Source organism: Xenopus laevis, chromosome 4L, assembly GCF_017654675.1.
Source record: "Xenopus laevis strain J_2021 chromosome 4L, Xenopus_laevis_v10.1, whole genome shotgun sequence".
Classification (NCBI taxonomy): Eukaryota; Metazoa; Chordata; class Amphibia; order Anura; family Pipidae; genus Xenopus; species Xenopus laevis.
This window is the reverse complement of record NC_054377.1, coordinates 8348742-8369893: the sequence shown is the minus strand read 5'-3', so window position 1 is coordinate 8369893 and position 21152 is coordinate 8348742. Positions and strand designations below refer to the sequence as shown.

The 21152-nt window shown below is 43.7% G+C and overlaps 1 protein-coding gene across 1 annotated transcript in view; it reads right to left on the bottom strand.

Annotated features, from left to right (window-relative positions):
* Nucleotides 1-2943: 2943 nt before the first annotated feature.
* Nucleotides 2944-21152, bottom strand: part of c11orf49.L (chromosome 11 open reading frame 49 L homeolog) — a 73559-nt gene continuing 55350 nt past the window's right edge. Inside the window, exons 4-9 of the mRNA XM_018257333.2 lie at nucleotides 16072-16156; nucleotides 10968-11053; nucleotides 9184-9379; nucleotides 3976-4085; nucleotides 3258-3321; nucleotides 2944-3163 (exon numbers count right to left, since the gene is read on the bottom strand). Of these exons, the coding sequence (XP_018112822.1) occupies nucleotides 2992-3163; nucleotides 3258-3321; nucleotides 3976-4085; nucleotides 9184-9379; nucleotides 10968-11053; nucleotides 16072-16156 (713 nt within the window). The 3' untranslated portion in view covers nucleotides 2944-2991. The remainder of the gene's footprint in view (nucleotides 3164-3257; nucleotides 3322-3975; nucleotides 4086-9183; nucleotides 9380-10967; nucleotides 11054-16071; nucleotides 16157-21152) is intronic.

The following is a 21152-nucleotide window of genomic DNA, read 5'->3' as shown; positions in this document are numbered from 1 at the left end:
CCATTGTATAGTACAGAGTTTATCTGTTCTCTGCTGTGTAACCTGTGCCTTTATTCCCTATTTATTTATATACTTATATGAACTACTGAAGCAAACGCACATTGATTTTTACCAGTGCAGGGGAACATCACATTATATAGTGAATAAAGTACCCCCTATTGTAAAATATAAGGATATTATAAGTCACCGAGGAGTTTCATGACCATATAAAAGAAACGAGGCCAAAGGCTCTAATATCCTCATATTTTCCAACAAAGGGTACTTTATTTATTATAATACACAAGTAGTAGTGAGTCATGTGACAAAAATGACATCACTACCCACCGTTTATAACTGATGACATCACTACCCACCGTTTATAACTGATGACATCACTACTCACCGTTTATAACTGATGACATCACTACTCACCGTTTATAACTGATGACATCACTACTCACCGTTTATAACTGATGACATCACTACTCACCGTTTATAACTGATGACATCACTACTCACCGTTTATAACTGATGACATCACTACTCACCGTTTATAAGGGTCATTTCACACGTGGAGATTCAGGGAGATTTTGTCGCCTGGTGACTAAGGCAACTTCGGGCGACTATGGAAAACGCATTGCCGCGTGTGGTTTAGCGTAGGCGACTTTTCATTATAGCCTATGGGAAAACACGCTGAGGCAGTTCGGGAAGATTGACGCACAGAAGACAAGGCGATTAGTCGCCAGACGACAAAATCTCCTCGTGTGAACTGACCCTAAGGATATAATTTACAGGATATTCATGGCTCTTGGGTATTATATTTGTATACGTTATGCGGAAACCCATTATCCAGAAAGCTCCGAATTACGGAAAGTCCATCTCCCATAGACTCCATTTTATCCAAATCATCAAAATTTTTAAAAACGATTTCCTTTTTCTCTGTAATAATAAAACAGTAACTTGTACTTGATCCCAACTAGGATATAATTAATCCTTATTGGAAGCAAAACCAGCCTATTGGGTTTATTTCATGTTTATATGATTTTCTAGTAGACTTAAGGTATGAAGATCTGAATTATAGAAAGATCCGATATCCGGAAAACCCCTGGTCCCAAGCATTGTGGATAACAGGTCCCATACCTGTATAGAACTCCTTCATGTGGCGTTACTGTTCCTTTAAAAGCAAAACTGCCACATCTGAATGGTGAATTACTTGGTGATGCACTAAATCCAGGATTCAGTCTGAGATTCGACCTTTTTCTGCAGGATTCAGATTCAGATAAATCCTTGTGCCCGGCCAAACCTGAATCCTAATTTGCATATGTAAATTGGGAGGGAAGGGAATCACGTGACTTTTCATCACAAAACAAGGAAGTAAAAAATTCTGAACCCCACTTTTTCCTTCCCCGCCCCTAATTTGCATATGTAAATTAGGTTTCAGTATTCGAACGAATCTTTCATGAAGAATTTCGGGGATTTGGCCAAACCCCAAAGAGTGGATTCGGTTCATCCCTACGTGATTTTCTGCTCATCTTGTTCAGTCGTGAGCGTAAAGCAGCCCCACTGCGCCCCCTGCAGTCTACAGCCGCAATTACACATAGAAAACTGGATTATGACATTTTGCTTATATGACACTGGAATCAAATGTGGGGAGAAAAGACAGAAAAACTGGAAAACTGGGGTTCAAGCTTCCAACTGTAGGAATAGAACATGGAATCAGAGTCGCTGGGATCAGTGTCCCTGGCCGTTCCCATCAATACAGAAAACGGAGGCTGCTCCTTTGGGTTAACTTACCCTTTATTATCTGCCCACATTTCAGAAACTGGGGCTGAACATATGTGAGAACATGTGAATGACCACTTCTCTCTGTCAGTATCCCAGCGGCTGCTGCTGCACAACTACAACTCCCCAGACTAGCGGGAAAACCAGTTACGGGCGAATAAATATCAGACGCGGCGAAATAATAAACAGGGAAACGTATAAAAAAACAACACAGCGGGGAACTTCAAACGGAGGCTTTATACTAAACAAACTGCTGAGGGAAGGAATCCAGTATGTACAGAGATAACCGACAACAAGCCCGGGCACATACTGTAAATACCTACTGTACGTTTCACACATATACCGTCACGCATGATGGATCAACTTGTTAAAGGGCCAGTAATCCCTGTGTAGTCCTTCCGCTACATTTAGGGGGGGGATCTGTTTAAAGAGATCAATCTGGTGGTCTGCCCATGAATTCACTTTTACAAATTAGTCCAAAACTACCCCCCCAAAAGCTAATCCTCCCACCCAAATGTTGACCCTCCCCCCAAAAGCTGTGGCTACAGGTGGGCATGATCACATAACAGCGCCAAGTGAGTAAAGGATTCATAGACATGTTATACAGAGCAACTAAAAGGAAATCTATAGACACTTGGTTATGTACGAAGCACATTTCAGCAGGAACAGCCCCTAATTTTGCTCATAGTCTGTACAGAGAGATCCCATAAAACTATGGCAGCATAGGTATTCCCTGTACTAAGCACAATTCAGCAGGAACAGTCCCCTAAGTTTGCTCATAGTCTGTACAGAGAGATCCCATAAAACTATGGCAGCATAGGTATTCCCTGTACTAAGCACAATTCAGCAGGAACAGTCCCTAAGTTTGCTCATAGTCTGTACAGAGAGATCCCATAAAACTATGGCAGCATAAGTGGGGGGGGGGTATCTGGTTACCTTCCCATTGTTCTTTTGTTTGGCTGCTGAGGTGGAAAAGGAGGGGGTGATATCATTCCAACTTGCAGTACAGCAGTAAAGAGTGACTGAAGTTTATCAGAGCACAAGTCACATGACTGAGGGCAGTTGGGAAACTGACAATATGTCTAGCCCCATGTCAGATTTCAAAATTAAATGAACAGTGAAATAAAGCCGTGCATAGGGAATAGCTAGTGCTAGACACAGTTCAGCAGGAACAGTAGAATGTCAGACTGCCTTTCTAATAACTCAAAACATTTAGAGGTCGGCTGTCCCCTAACTGTCAGACGAATCCGTCTCTTCAGTTGAGCCGTCACTCTCCAGGTCCGGGCGCCTGCGCATGGCCAAGGATTTCCGGGGGGAGGCGACACGAGCGATATCTCTTGAGATCAGAGAACATGATGACGTGGGCGAGTGGGTGATGGAGCTGGTAGAGAGCTGAGAGATTCTAAAGAGAGAGAGAGAAAGAAAGAGAGAGAGACTGCATGAGAAAGGGCACAGCCCAGCCCCCCTATAGGCCAAAACCCCCCCTTTACACTCACAGTCTGTCAAGCTCCTTATCCAGAACCTCATCAACCAGTAAATCCGCTTTGTCTGGGAGCCCACCTGCAGAGACAAATGGTACATACCTAATTACACCCAATTATATTCCGTAACACCCTCTAATAATAATATATAATCCCTCAGTAATAACACAGACATTCTACCCTTTAACTGTGTCACTGCCAAAGGTTACAGCCCCCAACTTATTGCTTGCGCAGTGGGTGCTGTGGGAAAGGGTTAACACCGGCAGAGGAATCTCCACCTTTAAAAGCTAGGGAGATGGGACTTTCCATGTACAAGTGACACTGTATGGGAGGGCTCATTGCACCAGTATGGGGGGGGGTTCATGCTGATGAAGTTGCGGGGGAATGAGGGACAGAGGAGATACCTGGGCTGTGATTATCCAGGAGATTTTTTCATTCTTCAATTCAGGTTCAGGTAATGGAAATATAATGTAGTGTTACTTGGCACTATACTTAGTTTTTATACAATTAAAACTTGATTCTCAGCCTGGAATTCAAAAATAATCACCTGCTTTGAGGCCACTGGGAGCAACATCCAAGGGGTTAAAGAGCAACATGTTACTCACGAGCTACTGGTTGGGGATCACTGCTCTACATCATTCTAAGAGTTAATTTAAAGGTGCACAGCCCATTATATAGTCCGTGACATACAGTAACACACACATTATTATTGTAGTAACATTCAGCCAATTACCGATGCTTTGGTTGACCCCCGGGTGCTTAGCCAGAGCCATGAGAAAGCCATAGAAGGTTATGCGCGGAGCACTGCTCAGGATCTCACCAATTAATGGTACCGGGGGGAAACTGCAGGAGAGGAAACATGAAGCAGAAATGCCGTGAGTAGAAGCCCAAGCCACATATGTAACATACAGTATCCCAGTAACGAGAAATGTCATACAACGGCCAAGGTAAAAAAAATACATCAGAAATTCTGTAAATGTGACATTGGGGCCCAGTGTAGATCATTCTATTGTTTCTCTGGTCTTGCTTGGGGGGATCATAGTGAACCCCATACATAGTGGGGTCACACAAAGCAGTAGGATAGAGTACAGTACGGGCAGGGCAGCCATGGGGGGGAACGTTTTGTAGGGGGCCCCGAGGGTAAGGGGGGCCCGGCCACACCACACTTACTTGATTAGCTGGGCCCCCCTGCTTTCTGAGAGCTGTCAACTTCGGGAAGGCAGTGCGGGAGCACAAGGGGAGGGATCTTCTGTCCATTACTTTCCCTTATTGGTCACTGAGTTTAAGTCCCGGTTGAGCTGCTCAGGGATTGGATAGCTGAGGCTTGAACTTCTCCTCCAGCTCATCCAATCACCATGCATCTTTACCAGGGCTAGAAATTCTGTGACCAATAAGGAAAGAAAATGCTGTCACTGTAGAAGATGCAGCCACCTGTGCTCCCCTCCTCCCTCCTGTAGTTGGCAGCTCCCTGACAGCAGGTGGGCCCCACTAATGAAGTAAGTGTAGCATGGCACCAAATTGTTTTTAAACTTCTGGGGGTGCAAGTTTTTTTACATGGAGATTTAAGGGGGGCCCTGGCCACCAATTTTCTTATAATGTGGGGGGGGGGCCTGGACACCAATTTTTTTTCCCCATGTGGAGTCCTAGCCACCAATATTTTTTAATGGGGGGCCCTGACCACAAATGTTTTTTTTTCAATGGGGGGGGCCCTGACCACCAATATTTTTTTATTTTTTTATTAACATGTGGGAACCATAGCCACCAATGTTTTTTTTTTTTAGTGTGTGGTGGACCTGTAGGTGGGGCTTGTGGTGGGCGCAGCCCAGGGGGCCCAGGAATTTTTTTCGTATGGGGTCCTGCGATTTCTGATGGCGGCCCCGAGTACGGGTGAACTGTGGCTGTAAAGCAAGAAAGCAATAGTAACAGTTTAGATCAGTGGTCCCCAACTTGTGGCCCATAAGCTGCTGCTGAAGTGCAACTCACAAGCTAAAGGACAGACAGCCCTGCTGTACAGACAACAATGAGACCTGCAATGACGGTTTGTCGAATGAAAACAAATATGAGTTGAGAAATGTCGGGAATCTTTGCAGCAATGACGTTTTCCAAGGATCTCAGCTGAAATGTATTTATTTATTATCATGGGGATAACACATATAGATGAACACAAAGAACCCCTAAATAGTATAATAATAATAAGCAGTCGGTACAAATATCCCCAAAGTAATAGTTTCTTTTTAACCCTATACATGCCAACGACAAATACGATACGTCATCAGCAAGTAAAAGTAACAGCCTGCCACCAACATAGCACGTATTCTGGATTCTGTCATGATTTTTATGATGAAAGGAGCTGGTTTCTCTCTATTAAAGTCACTCTCGGCTGAGAAAGATGAACCGGAGGCAAGATTAGAACAGTCTTAAAGGGATTCTGTCTTGGTTTTTATGATTTAGTTTTTATTTCTAAATGACACTGTTTACACTGCAAATAATTCACTCTACAATATAAAATTTCATTCCTGAACCAACAAGTGTATTTAGTTGTAATATTGGTGTGTAGGTGCATCTCAGGTCATTTTGCCTGGTCATGTGATTTCAGAAAGAGCCAGCACTTTAGGATGGAACTGCTTTCTGGCAGGCTGTTGTTTCTCCTACTCAATGTAACTGAATGTGTCTCAGTGGGACCTGGATTTTACTATTGAGTGTTGTTCTTAGATCTACCAGGCAGCTGTTATCTTGTGTTAGGGAGCTGCTATCTGGTTACCTTCCCATTGTTCTTTTGTTTGGCTGCTGGGGGGGGGGGTGATATCACTCCAACTTGCAGTACAGCAGTAAAGAGTGACTGAAGTTTATCAGAGCATAAGTCACATGACTGGGAGCACCTAGGAAACTGACAATATGTCTAGCCCCATGTCAGATTTCAGAATTAAATATAAAAAAATCTGTTTGCTCTTTTGAGAAATGGATTTCAGTGCAGAATTCTGCTGGAGCAGCACTATTAACTGATGTGTTTTGAAAAAACATGACAGTACCCCTTTAAGAAAAGCAGCTGGGGGGGCGTTAACGCTAAATAAATATTAGTATTTAAGCAGGTACAAAAGAGTCATTAGCTGGGAATAATCTGCACTGTTAGGAAGGGGGGGAGCTGGTGTTCTTGACGGAGATGATGAGGCCAATTATAATCAGCGAGACACCTCTGTGCCACTCCCATGTGCTATTAATGTACGTCACTGCTGCCAGGAACAATGCGAGCAATTCAATTAGGGAAAAGATTCCACCACCCCGGGGGATGCTCTACAGACATTAATGTGATGAGCCACCGGGACTCATGGGAGATTAACAGAAATCCTGGAATGTGGAGCTGAGCAAGGTGGGCCTCTTGTTCTCTCGCCTCACCTCTCCCTCCCAGGTGCTGAATGTATGAAGAGAACCTCAGAGAGGCCACAACTATGTGACCCACTTATTTACTTTGTAAAGCCGAACACACCCATGAGAGGAATGTGCCGAGTTCTGGAAGTCTCTGCAGCAGAGAGAGTGTGAGCACACGGGGAGAGGAGCTGCTGCAGTTCCACCAACCGCCACATGATGTCACTAATGAAACTGCACTCCCTCAGCCAGGGGTTATTGTTACATCACCTGCCCTTCATATTCCAAATAAACACCCTTATCTCTAAAGTACTCGGGCCAGACGGGAGCTGCTTGAACAGTGAGAGAAAGTCTCTTATAAAGATGCCGGGCAAGGTCCCCTCTTGGCTGCCGCCAGTCTGCAATCGTATGAGAGATAAGCCAATCTCTACTCTTGACCAAAGGATAATATTGGAGGTTGACGCCACAATGGGGCCACGTGCAATAAAGCTATGGGCACTCAGGCTGAAGGCCTGATTGTTGTTGGCCTGTGTATTTTTGAAGGCTTAAGGTGGCCATACACAGCGAGATCTGCTCATTTGGCAAAGTCGCCAAACTAGCCGATCTCTCCCCAATATGTCCACATTGAGGTGGCGATATCAGGCTGATATGGGCCCTAGGACCCAATGATCCGATCAGAATGGAGGTGATACGGGTGGTCGGATCACAGGACTGCATCAATGGCAGTGTTGGACTGGGCCGGCAGGAAAAAACCCGGTGGGCCCCAGCCCAGACCCGGTCCTAGATTGGCCCCCCGAACGGAAAAAAAAGTTGTGCAGCGCAGTATACTCGGCGTTAGCGTGCGGCAGGCCTGACGTTCGTGCATGTGTGTCTGCCATTCGCACACGTGCTTTTGCACATGCACACGGGGCCCCAGAGGTTCAGAACCCTGTGGGCCCTGACAGTGCCAGTCCGACTCTGATCAAGGAACAGACGCAGCTGAGATCCGACGGGATTATTTAGCTTGAACGATCGGCATCTGCCCGACTTTTGGCCAGATATCGATCAGGGACGCCCGTCGGATGGCCCCACACACGGGCCAATAAGCTGCAGAGTCGGCCTGTCGGCAGCTTTTATCAGCCCGTGTATGGGGGGCTTATAGAGAAGCAGATCTGCTCAGTGCCCCTGCTCCATTGATTGAATCTGATCACCTACAGGCTGAGATCAACCCGGAGATGCCTCCTTTCGTATATTAGGACGGAGCTCAGCTTCAGCTCCACTGTGTGTGACCGCACACAGGCTGATCTGATTCAAATCAATGGAGCAGGGGCACCAAGCAGATCTGCTTCTCTCAGCCTGGAATTAGCTGACAACAGCCGGGGCCTTCAGCCTGGGTGCCCATAGCCTAAGCACAAAATTTCACCCTAATTAAAGTTCAAGTTGAGCTTCTAGGAGTCTCTATGAGGAGAAATAGGCATTCCAGGGGCATAACTACAGAGGAAGCAGACCCTGCAGCTGCAGGGGGTCCCAGGAGGTATAGGGGGCCCCATGAGGCCATAATTAATGAGCAATTTCAATATATATTGGTAAAACAGGACAAACTCTGGATATTTTGGGAGCCCTCAAATAAATTAGCTGTGGGGCCCAGTAGCATCTAGTTACACCACTGAGGAATTCTGCTCATTTCCCCCCACCTGGCCATCAGGGTGGGAATCTCAGCCTTGGCTCTGGGACCCCCAAGGGGGTAGACAGTCCCAGTTTGGCAGGGATCATAATCACCCTGACATGGGCTTAGCTGACAGCGACCACATCATTAATCACTCCAAGAAACGTAGTCATCTGTGTGGCCCCTGTTTAAAGGAATTGTTCAGTGTATAAATAACTGGGTAAATAAATAGGCTGTGCAAAATAAAACATGTTTCTCATATAGTTATTTAGCCAAAAATGTAATGTATAAAGGCTGGAGTGACTGGATGTCTAACATAATAGCCAGAACACTACTTCCTGCTATTCAGCTCTCTTGCTTTCCACTGATTGGTTACCAGGCAGAGACTTGAGGGGGGGGGCACATGGGCCATAACTGTTGCTTTTAAATCTGAGCTGAATACTGAGGATCAATAGCAAACTCACTGAACAGTTATGTCCCATGTGGCCCCCCTTATAGTCACTGACTAACTCAGAGTTAGAGAGCTGAAAAGCAGGAAGTAGTGTTCTGGCTATTATGTTACACATCCAGTCACTCCAGCCTTTATACTTTACATTTATGGCTAACTAACTATATTAGATACATTTCTTATTTTGCACAACCTATTTACCCAGTTTTTATTTTTATACCGAACTGTTCCTTTAAATCCACTTTATAAAACCTATTTGCATTTGACTCCACCTGCTCTGCTCCAGTTATGAACCCCAATAATGTGAGACACAATTAGCAAAGTTGAGGTGTTTTCCTACTGGGAATAATATCATGTGATCTGCGGTTGCCATTCAGGGTGGTGTCTATGGAGGGTTCCAGCTGTCTAGTCCCTAGAGGTGCAAATATGATAAAACAGACAATAGAGGGGTTCAGAAGCCCCTGGAAGGGAACTGTCTCTGATACCTGTGTCTGTATCTCTCACATAAACTCTCCAGACCCTGTGAGAACTGTAGGGCGTCAACCCCATCCTGAGAGCTGCTGTCATTGGGCGGCTGGCGCTGGCGTGATGTGGCGGAACGCGATGTCGGAACTATGACGGTATTTGAGTTCTTGCCGCTCAGCAGGTCCTGATAGAGTGCCGACACGCTGTCTAGGAACTCTGCAAAGACAGGGAGGGAGGGTATTACACGATTAAATGTAGAGAGTGATATTCTGAGACAATTTGCATTTGGGTTTTCATTTTTTTATTATTTGTGGTTTTTGAGTTATTTAGCTTTTTATTCAGCGGCTCTCCAGTTTGTAATTTCAGCCATCTGGTTGCTAGGGTTGATTTGAATAAGAGACTGGAATATGACTAGGAGAGGGTCTGAATAGAAAGAGGAGTAATAAAAAGTAGCAATAACAATACATTTGTAGCCTTACAGAACATTTGTTTAGATGGGGTCAGTGACCCCATTTGAAAGCTGGAAAGAGTCAGAAGAAAAAGACAAATAATTGAAAAACTATAGAAAAGAAAAAAATCAAGACCCACAGAAAAGTTGCTTAGAATTAGCCATTCTTTAACATACTAAACTATAACAAGCTAAAAGTTAACATTAAGGTGAACCGCTCCTTTAAAAGCCTCTATAATTATAGGGATGCAAGGGTCAAATAAATGCTTAGATCCAGGTCTCAGGTTCAGGGCCGTGATTTATATGTTGTCATTTTTATTTCTAAATGACACTGTTTACACTGCAAATAATTCACTCTACAATATAAAATTTCATTCCTGAACCAGCAAGTGTATTTAGTTGTCATATTGGTGTGTAGGTGCATCTCAGGTCATTTTGCCTGGTCATGTGATTTCAGAAAGAGCCAGACCTTTAGAATGGAACTGCTTTCTGGCAGGCTGTTGTTTCTCCTACTCAATGTAACTGAATGTGGCTCAGTGGGACCTGGATTTTACTATTGAGTGTTGTTCTTAGATCTACCAGGCAGCTGTTATCTTGTGTTGGGGATCTGGTTACCTTCCCATTGTTCTGTTGTTAGGCTGCTGGGGGGGGAATGGGAGGGGGAGATATTACTCCAACTTGCAGTCCAGCAGTAAAGAGTGATTGAAGTTTATCAGAGCACAAGTCAGATGACTGGAGGCAGCTGGGAAACTGACAATATGTCTAGCCCCATGTCAGATTTCAAAATTAAATATGAAAAAATCTGTTTGCTCTTTTGAGAAATGGATTTCAGTGCAGAATTCTGCTGGAGCAGCACTATTAACTGATGCATCTTGAAAAAAAATTTTTTCTTTTAGTGTTGCCGCCTTTCAATAGTCCCGTTCATTTGGGACACGGCTTCTCTTCCTCATTTCCCAGTTCTCCCTACACTGGTAGATATGGGGCATTAAACAGGTCCGACCCATGGTACCAGGGCACCCAGTTGCTTTCCATATACAGGGGGTTCTATGACTGCTCCCCCCTCATCCAGGGAACAGGGCTGGTGATACGTTGTGGGGCCCCCCAGAGTCCTAAACACAGCTGCTTCCTTTGCTCTTTATTTCCGGATTTTGTGGGGGAAAAAATATCCCTCTCCTGTTAAAAAAATTGTCCAATGGAAATGGACTTGTAAGCGATAAGGGTTAAAGTACTTATCAGTTGCTGAATATCTCTGGGGGGACGGAGACACTAGACAGACAGCACCTCGGGGCAAAGCTATTTAATTCCATATACACAGATGTCAACATGAGCCGATAATAGATGGGGGGCCCCACTCACCGGAGTAATAAAACTGGACCTGGAAAGCGTAGAGGAAATCGGAGAATGACATCAGACAGTCCATTGCATCATCCATCAGGACAATCCTGGAGAAAGGAAACACAAAGGTGACATCACGTTTATTGCTTGCAGGTGCCTTTAAATGATCACTTTTATCTTTTATTATCACTATTATAAATGGGCTTCAACTCGGCAGGCGAGGGTGTTATGGGAGGTCACGGGATATCAGGAAGCAATTCATTATATATAATCCATATTTATTTCCTGCTTTATCCCTGCCTGCTGGACTTACTTTAAAGGGGTGCTTCATCTTTAAGTTAACTTTAGAATGGCTAATTCTAAGCAACTTTTCAATTGGTCTTCATTTTTTCCCATCATTTTTGAATGATTTGCCTTCACTGACCCCATCTTAAAAAAACAAATGCTCCGTAAGGCTACAAATATATTATTATTGCTACTTTTTATTTACTCATCTTTTTATTTAGCCCCTCTCCTATTCATATTCCAGTCCCTTATTCAAATCACTGCATGGTTGCTAGGGTAATTTTGACCCTAGCAACCAGACTGCAGAAACTGCAAACTGAAGAGCTGCTGAATAAAAAGTTAAATAACCTCAAAAACCATAAAAAAAAGCCGAATGCAAATTTTCTCTGAATATCACTCTCTACATCATACTAACAGTTCATTTAAAGGGCATGTAAAGGCAAAAAAATAAAATCCCATTTTTACTTTCTTTTATGAAAAAGAAACCTATCTCCAATATACTTTAATTAAAAAATGTGTAATGTTTTTATAAGAAACCTGACTGTATGCAGTGAAATTCCCCCTTCATTTACTGCTGTGGATAGGAATTGTCAGACGGTCCCTAACTGCTCTGCAGGGAAACAATCATACTTATTAACAGCAGGGGGAGCCCCCACCTTACTTCCCAGCCATGCAGAACTCAAGCAGCTTTGTTTATGATGATCCCTAAGCAGCCCAGACCACACTGAGCATGTGCACAGTCTTGGTCTTGCAAAGATGTATAACAAAGTTACAAGATGGTGACCCCCTGTGGCCAACTTTGAAAGCATAAATCATTTGTTTGATTAGGCTTGTGGTGCAGTAAGTTCATGTTTATGTTTAGTATACAAAATACAGCATTTCTAGCCTTATTCTATTTTAGACTTTACATGCCCTTTAAAGGTGAACAACCCCTTTTAAGGGGATTTAATTATCAAGGAATAAAGAAAGGTTTATATCCCCTTTAATAACACCCAGCATCCAATAGTGGAATATTATAATAAGTCCCCTGGATTATAATGGATTTAGTGGTCAAATATGTGGTTAAATGTAGGTATTAGGCCGTTGGATGTTTTCCAGGCACAGCATAATATATATGGGATGTAACCCTTTACTTACTGCCTCCCATATATTTCTTAGGTACTTTTTGTACATATATTTCCTTTTATATATTTCATTTCAAACTAAAATGACCACCAGAGGCCACTGTTTAACTGGCGTCTGTAAATAAGAGGTAACAGGTTGCTCTGACGAGGAACAACATGGCAGCTCCCATTGATGTGACTGCACGGAAAAATATACCAATATACAGGCAAAGAAATGAAAGCAGAAGCTCCAACTATAAACAGAGTTTAGTTTCCTAAGCAAAACAAAGGCCATTGCAGGGACTATGAGTAAAAAGCAGAGACTCCATATCACACTTTGAGACTTGAGAGTGGCATGAAAGAAATGATCAATAACAGTGGGTTGGATCCCCTGGGTGCCTTATTCATTTCATGCAGGAGCATTAGGGGAGTCAGCGCAGACTAAAGGGTTCACAGCCGAAGCTCCAGGAGTCTTTGTGCCAAGATAGCGGAATATGAGAAGATAAGAGCAGGGCGATTGGCTGAATGAATGTTTAAAGGGACAGTACCTGCACGACCACTAATGAGACTTTACTCACATAATGAGATTAAAGGTGGCCATAGACGCACAGATAATATTGTACGAAACTAATTTCCGTCCGATATTCGTTGCGTGTATGGTGGAAAAAGAGCCGACCGATATCGACAGAAGACTTGGATATCGGTCGGCTCGTCGATCGGGCTGGACGGAAAATTTTGATTGGGTGCCTTTGAAGGGACCCAAACATCGGCCATTGTTAGTGCTGAATCGTCAGATACAGGTAGAATTCTATTGTTTCTTCCCATATATCTACCTGTATATCTGACCATTCAGCTCTACACGTGTGTATTGAAACGAACGATCTTTCTTGGAAAGATCTTTTTCAAGAACGATCTTAATTGTTACGTCTATGGCCGCCTTAAGGCACGACTGTGTCCAAGCTTAATGCAAATGGTATTGGTTGGTCAGTCAGAGCAAGTTTTGTATCTTCTGAACACCAGAGGGCCCAGTATTGCTGGTGTCAATGGACAAAGTTAGTTAGTCAGAGCACCATAGTTTCTGCCATTTATATGTCTTAATTGTGTCCCAACAAGACTGGCACTCCTTGCTCGCCCTATGGACTTGGCACTCCTCACTGCAACTTGTCTTGGCATAGAGAGAAGTGCCAGTTCCATTTGGGCTAAACAAGTAGTGCCAGTTCCATGTGGGTGGAGCGAGGAGTGCCAGTTCCGTATGGGCATATCGAGGGCATGCCGGTTCCGTATGGACCTATCGAGGAGTGCCAGTTCCATATGGGCATAGCGAGGAGTGCCAGTTCCACTTGGGCTAAACAAGGAGTGCCAGTTCCATATGGGCATAGCGAGGGTGTGCCAGTTCCATATGGGCATAGCAAGAAGTGTCAGTTCCATTTGGGCTAAACAAGTAGTGCCAGTTCCATGTGGGTGGAGCGAGAAGTGCCAGTTCCGTATGGGCATATCGAGGGCATGCCGGTTCCGTATGGACCTATCGAGGAGTGCCAGTTCCATATGGGCATAGCGAGGAGTGCCAGTTCCACTTGGGCTAAACAAGGAGTGCCAGTTCCATATGGGCATAGCGAGGGTGTGCCAGTTCCATATGGGCATAGCAAGAAGTGTCAGTTCCATTTGGGCTAAACAAGTAGTGCCAGTTCCATGTGGGTGGAGCGAGAAGTGCCAGTTCCAAATGGGCATATCGAGGGTGTGCCAGTTCCATATGGGCCTAGCGAGGAGTGCCAGTTCCATATTGGCATATCGAGGGCATGCCAGTTCCGTATGGGCCTATCGAGGAGTGCCAGTTCCATATGGGCCTATAGAGGAGTGCCAGTTCCATATGGGCCTATCGAGGAGTGCCAGTTCCATATGGGCCTATCGAGGAGTGCCAGTTCCATATGGGCATAGCGAGAAGTGCCAGTTCCATATGGGCCTATAGAGGAGTGCCAGTTCCATATGGGCCTATCGAGGAGTGCCAGTTCCATATGGGCCTATCGAGGAGTGCCAGTTCCATATGGGCATAGCGAGAAGTGCCAGTTCCACTTGGGCTAAACAAGTAGTGCCAGTTCCATATGGGCATAGCGAGGGTGCGCCAGTTCCATATGGGCATAGCAAGAAGTGTCAGTTCCATTTGGGCTAAACGAGGAGTGTCGGTTCCATGTGGGTGGAGTAAGGAATGTCAGTAAACAAGGACTGCCAGTTCCATATGGGCATAGCGAGGAGTGCCAGTTCAATTTGGGCTAAACAAGGAGTCACACATACACAAGTGGCCAGGCAGTACATTCCCTCGCACACTTCACAGCCTTCTCTCTGGCGCCTCTTTCATGTTATTTTCCAAAGGCCTCCTCTAATCTGTTTGATGTTTTGTACAAAGCGTAAAAATTCTGTTATCCTCCCCCCTCCCTTCTCTGACCCCCCCCCCAAACACACACATATATAAACACACACGCATATACACACGCATATACACACACAACACAGTAGCTGCCCCTCTTGGGACAAAACAGAAGACTGGAAGTTGGGGCCAGACCTGCTTACAAGGCCTATTCCTAAATAAAGCATGTAACTGTGTTCTGAACTTGAGTGGCCATCGGTCTTCAAAGAGATAACGAGACCGGTGGCTTTTGATACAGGGTTGAGCGTATCCCTTTAAATAAGTCATATTAAGGGTATTGCACACTGCCACTTGTATGGAGATAGACCATCTCTGAGCAAGAAAATGTTTATCTGCTTATGACTCACTAAATCTGGCCCCGCACAGAGCAACCAGGTAGATTGGACAATATGTCACAGGCAGTGGTTCTGCAGAGAACGAGTGATTTATTACTCACTTGAGATTATGTACCGTCTGATCTTGGATTAACCACACACTGGAGACACACATAGAAGTTTGCAGATGGTGTAAATCTTATATGTCTTTCGTTTCTCCACGGGGAAAACAGGAGATTGAGAAGCCAAGGCTGATAAGCTGAAGCAAATTGAGCGTGCCTTCTCTCTGTTTCTTTTAAACCTTTATATCAAGTGACTGGGCACAAGAGCTTTGTTATGTCAATATTTTGCTGGGCTGCAGATAACGCTGGGTGTGTATTTACACTATACTAATAAGCCACTTGTATTCATACACTGCAGGCCACTCGTTTACATAATATATTCGTTAACATTCATGTGCTGGTCCAAGTCCAACTTATTCATTGTTGATTGATGACATTACTTAGCATGCAAAGCCCCAGCCAGTTGGTAACCATGATGGGATACTAACCCTTTTACTCTCCTCGGTGGAGCATTTGACTGCTCTGCTAACTACCCTATGTCTTACACTTCTAGAGTGTACAACAAGGCACCCTGAGTAAGTTCTCATTCACAGGGCTTCCTTCATAATATCACTTTGTTGTTCTTACCTTAGGGCACATCTCTTCTTTTACTGAAGCCTACCTGGCTCTTGGCACTAAACACCCTATTCCAGCAGGTAGAGGCCTAACATAGGTTTTCATACATGTTATCTTACCTTAGGAATGATTTATGTGGTCAATAAATCAAAACAGGGGAAATCAACACCAGTGCACACTGCATAACTTAGCTGTATTGTACTCTGTTTTTATACAGTAAATAATTCTGCATGCTTTCAAATATTATTGGACAACAAAGCTGACATGTAAAATTAGTATATCCTGTTTTATTGGGATCTGCTTGGCGGTTAACCTAAGACTCACCTCGCTGCCTTCTGGGTCAGGTCCTCAGGAAAATCTGGGCACAGGATCTGCAGCAAACAATGATACTCCTTCATAGACAGGAGGTCTGAAAGACACAAAAAGGGATTAGTGAGCTGAGAGGCCTACAAAAGTATGCTTAAAAATAAAACGTAATGACATAGAACTCTACTGATGCATAATTGTTGCTGCCTTGCATATCCAGGGTTGATTTGGTCCACTACACCAGCTAACAGAGACTGTTCTTCTATGTAGGGTCTGTGTGAGGGCCAAAGCCATTTACTACTGAAGATAGTCCACCAGGACCACCATATCTCATACTTCCAACTACATCACTATTCAGCAGTCAGCTGCCAGGTTACCACTTCATGGAGATCATCGACCAGTACATGGTTAAGGAATAAAGGCTGGTGGATCATAATGAATGTTTGAGGGATAGGGACTGATCAGTTAGGCTTAGGGACTGATGACTGAAGACTGATGGTTGATGAATGATGCCTGAGGGATGAGGACTGATGGCTGAGGATTGAGGATACGTGGTTGTGAGATGATTGCCAAGGGATGAGAACTAACGGTTGAGGGATGACGACTGGTTGCTGATGACTGCTGGCTTAGTAATAAGGACTGTTGGCTGAGGACTGAAGATTGATTACGGATTCATGAATAATGAGCACTGTTGGCTGTGGCATCAAGACTTATGGCTTAGGAATGGGAATTGAGAGACAAGGACTGATGGTTTACCGATAAGGACATGGAAGAGAGATATTGACTAATGGCTTCGGACAAGTGAGGAATGAGAATTGATGACCATGATAGGACAGCTGATGGAAGATGAATGTGGACTGATGGCTGAGGACTGTTTAGTTGAGGAACTAGGTGGTGGAAAGGTCTGAATTATATTTCGTTAGGCTATGATGGTTGGTTATATTTAATCAATGGACAGAAGCATATTGGCAGCCTTTCCTGATCAAACTGATATCAGCCCACGTTTGGAACATATATCATCAACTATTTGCCTGAATTTGTTTAGATATTAGTTGGAATCATCCCACTGTATGGGCCCATTTGGGAGGCCACCATGTTAGTAGGCAAACAAATGATTCTTTCACAGTATGAGCAGCTAAATTTCCATGTTGAGAATGTCCTTAAGGTGTCCATGGACGCACCGAAAATATCGTACATTAGCATGAAATTCGGTGCGTGTATGGTGGGAGACGAGCCGATCGATATCAGCAGACAACTTGGATATCGGTCAGCTCAAGTCGATCAGGCCAACCAGAAAATTTTGATTGGGACACCTTTAAGGCACCTGAACATCGGCCAGTGTTAGTGCTGAATGGTCAGATACAGGTAGAATTCTAATGTTTCTACCTCTTTATCTGACGATTCAGCTCTACACGTGTGTATTGAAACGAATGATCTTTCTTGAAAAGATCTTTTTCAGGAAAGATCGTAATTGTAATGTCTATGGCCACCTTTACATGTAGGCGAGCATACAACTTTAATCTAAAATTTGCAGGAAGTGGGTTCTGCACCCCTATTCATAATTACTACACTGCCCCATGAGCTGGTGATGATATTTGGGGTGCTGTAAGGCGCTTTACCATCAAAGACCCTTTGTGTGTGTTATGAGCCTATACCCAGAGCCACTAGGAGTTTCCCTTCATCTCCAGACAGAAATATTCATGTCTAAAGCCCTCGTGGCAAGTAATGCTAGAACTTTGCTGTTGTACTGATCCCACAGCTGTGACATAAAAGACAAAAGGATGAAAGAATTCACAAAACCCAAGACATACAGGTAAGAGGTGAATAATAATAATACCCATCGGTAAAAGGCAAACTAACAGAGAGGCTTGGGGATAATGAACTGGAAACAAAAGGGAATAATAAAGAGTAAACAGGGGATCTGTCGATATAATCCCTAAAATAAAATATCCCTTTAATCACCAAAATTACGGCTATGGGCAAAAAAAAGAAAAAAAAAAGATCAAAGATGGAAAGTTTTATGATTCACTTGCCCTTTCATAGGCATTATATTATTTGCACATACCGGTGTTAGAATAGGATATATAATATGCATAAACCAGTGGGGGATGATGGGGCCCTGGAGGGCCCATGGGTCTGACAGTACATGCCTGTACAGGTATGGGACCTGTTATCTAGAATACTTGGGACCTGGGGTTTTCCTGATAACGGATCTTTCCGTAATTTGGATCTGCATACCTTTAGTCCACTAGAAGACCGTGTTAACATTAAATAAACCCAATATTGCCTCCAATAAGGATTAATTATATCTTAGTTGGGATCAAGTACAAGCTACTGTTTTATTATTACAGAGAGAAAGGAAATCATTTTTAAATTATGTGGATAAAATGGAGTCTACAGTAGAAAGACTTTCCGTATTTCAGAACTTTCTGGATTACGGGTTTCCGGAGAACGGATCCCATACCTGTATTGGTTTAGGAATTTCAGGATATCAGCATAATCTATGTATTACGACTAGATGGCAATGGTTTATTAAACCGCCATGTTGTTTTCCCAAAATGCATCGGGGTTTTCCTGAATTTGTGTGTTAATGCACACAATGCAGGTGTTGATTTGCACGCTAACTTTTGCATGCTGCATCTGATCAAAAACGAGGCAACGGTGCGTGAACCTCACCGTAAATCGGACGCAGTTGCGCTGAATCGTGTAACTCCAGGATTTGCACAGTGACGTGCTTCAAAAAGGCACAGCAGTGTTCAATTCGGCGCAGAAGTTGGGTTGCCACCTTCCCCCTCCCGACAAACTCCGGGGGAGGCGGGACCATGATGCAGTGAGGGGCGGGGCAGTGACGTAGCAAGGCCATGACATGGTGGGGGTGGGACTATGATGTCGGGGGTGGGGCTCTAACACAGATGGCTGAAATTGCAAACGGGAGAACTGCTGAATAAAAAGCTAAATAATTAAGAAAAAACACAAATAATAAAAAATTAAAGCCAATTGCTAATTATCTCAGAATATCACTCTCTACATCATACTAATTTAAAGGTGAACAACCCCTTTAACCCCATTCAATTTCCACATTTCTGTCTGCTAGGACTGTTATAGGCCATGGTGCTTATATACTCCTGCAGAGCTTACAATCCATTAAGCACATTATAATACACAAAAGCCATGAATATATTATACATTATATCCTATTAAACTATGACTAGTGATGTCATCAGTTACAAATGGTGAGTAGTGATGTCATTTTTGTCACATGACTGAAACTTGTGTATTATAATAAATAAAGTGCCCCTTGTTGGAAAAAATGAGGATATTAGAAGTCACCGTGGAGTTCCGTGACCTGTATAAAAGGTATACATGGCGTCAATCCCAGGAAATCCTGCCCGGTTTTCCTAATTTCGAAGTTTTGATCCGAACAGCCCTTCAAAAAAACAGGATGACCGGGTCAAAACCAGACAGGTGGCAACCCTACAGGTGTCAAAACCAGACAGTCGCAAACTCCCTGCAGGGAAAAGCTCAAGTTTCCTGCTCATGTGCCAATGTAAATAAGCCCTCATGTGTCTGTTGGGTTCAACAGATATGGCAGCTCCCACTCTGAGGGGCCACAGCCTTCCTGCAGTGCCAGGGGCCCCATGATCTTCATCTCCAGCTCTTATATTAGGGGTAGCAGGGCATTTATGTGACTATTGTCATGGTTATATGACAGTCCGGCTCAGCTCAGTATAAAACCATCGATGGACCTGGGATCAATATGGAGGCCTTGTTAGCCAGGAGGTCTCCCATGGGGGTGATTGGGCAGTGTCAGAACTCTGTGTGTGTTTTGCGTGGGGTATAAATATCTGCAGGACAAAATAAATTATATGGTGGATTTTTCTCACAGATCTTCCCCTTCTGCCGCAGCTCCTTTGGGACGGACTGAGGGAACCGCTGGCAGCAGCCAATGGAATAAGGCCAGCCACAGAATTTTCAACATGGGGGATAAAAAAAGAATAAAAAAAACCACTAGCACTCACAGAACAGCTGTAATACATGGTCAATATATAGTGAATAAAGTACCCCCTATTGTAATATATAAGGATATTATAAGCCACAGAGGAGTTTCATGACCATAGAAAAGCATGAGGCCGAAGGTCAAGGAACTCCGAGGTGACTTCTAATATCCTAATATTTTCCAACAGGGGGTACTTTATTTATTATAAAACAAATGTTTTAGTGAGTCATGTGACATCACTACTCATCGTTTATAACTGATGACATCACTAGTCACCAATTATAAGACTATCATTTACAGCATATGCATGGCTTCTGTGTATTATAATGTGCGTAAGCTGTGCAGATGTACAGTATGTAAGCACCATACCCTATAACAGTCCTCGCAGACAGAAATGTGGAAATTGAATGAGGTTAAAGTGGTTGTTCACCTTTAAATTAACTGTTAGTGTGATGTAGAAAGTGAAATTATGAGACAATTTGCAATTGGTTTTCATTTTTTATCATTTGTGGCTTTTGAGTTACCGTATATACTCGAGTATAAGCCGAGTTTTTCAGCCCCCAAAATATGCTGAAAAACTCTACCATTGGCTTATACTCGTTTCAAGTGTAACAATGGTCACCGGTGCCTAAGAATAGTCGCCGACGTCCAAGAATACTCTCCAAGAATGAGACGCCGGCACCTCCAATGGGAGCAGAAACCCTAAATTTTTGTTTGAAACTTACCAGAAGCTGCTGCATTTCTTACCCTAGGCTTATACTCGAGTCAATAAGCTTTTCCAGTTTTTGGAGGTAAAATAAGGTACCTTGGCTTATACTCGGGACGGCTTATACTTGAGTATATTCCTCGAGTATATACGGTATTTAGCTTTTTATTCAGCAGCTCTCCAGCTTGCAATTTCAGCCGTCTGGTTGCTAGGGTCAAAATTACCCTAGCAACCAAAAGAGACTGGAATATGAATAGGAGAGGCCTGCATAGAAAAATAAAGAATAAAAAGTAGCAGTAACAATATATGTGTATACTTACAAAGCATTTGTTTTGTTAGATGGGGAATGCTGGAAAGAGTCAGAAGAAGAAGGCAACTAACTAAAACACTATAGAA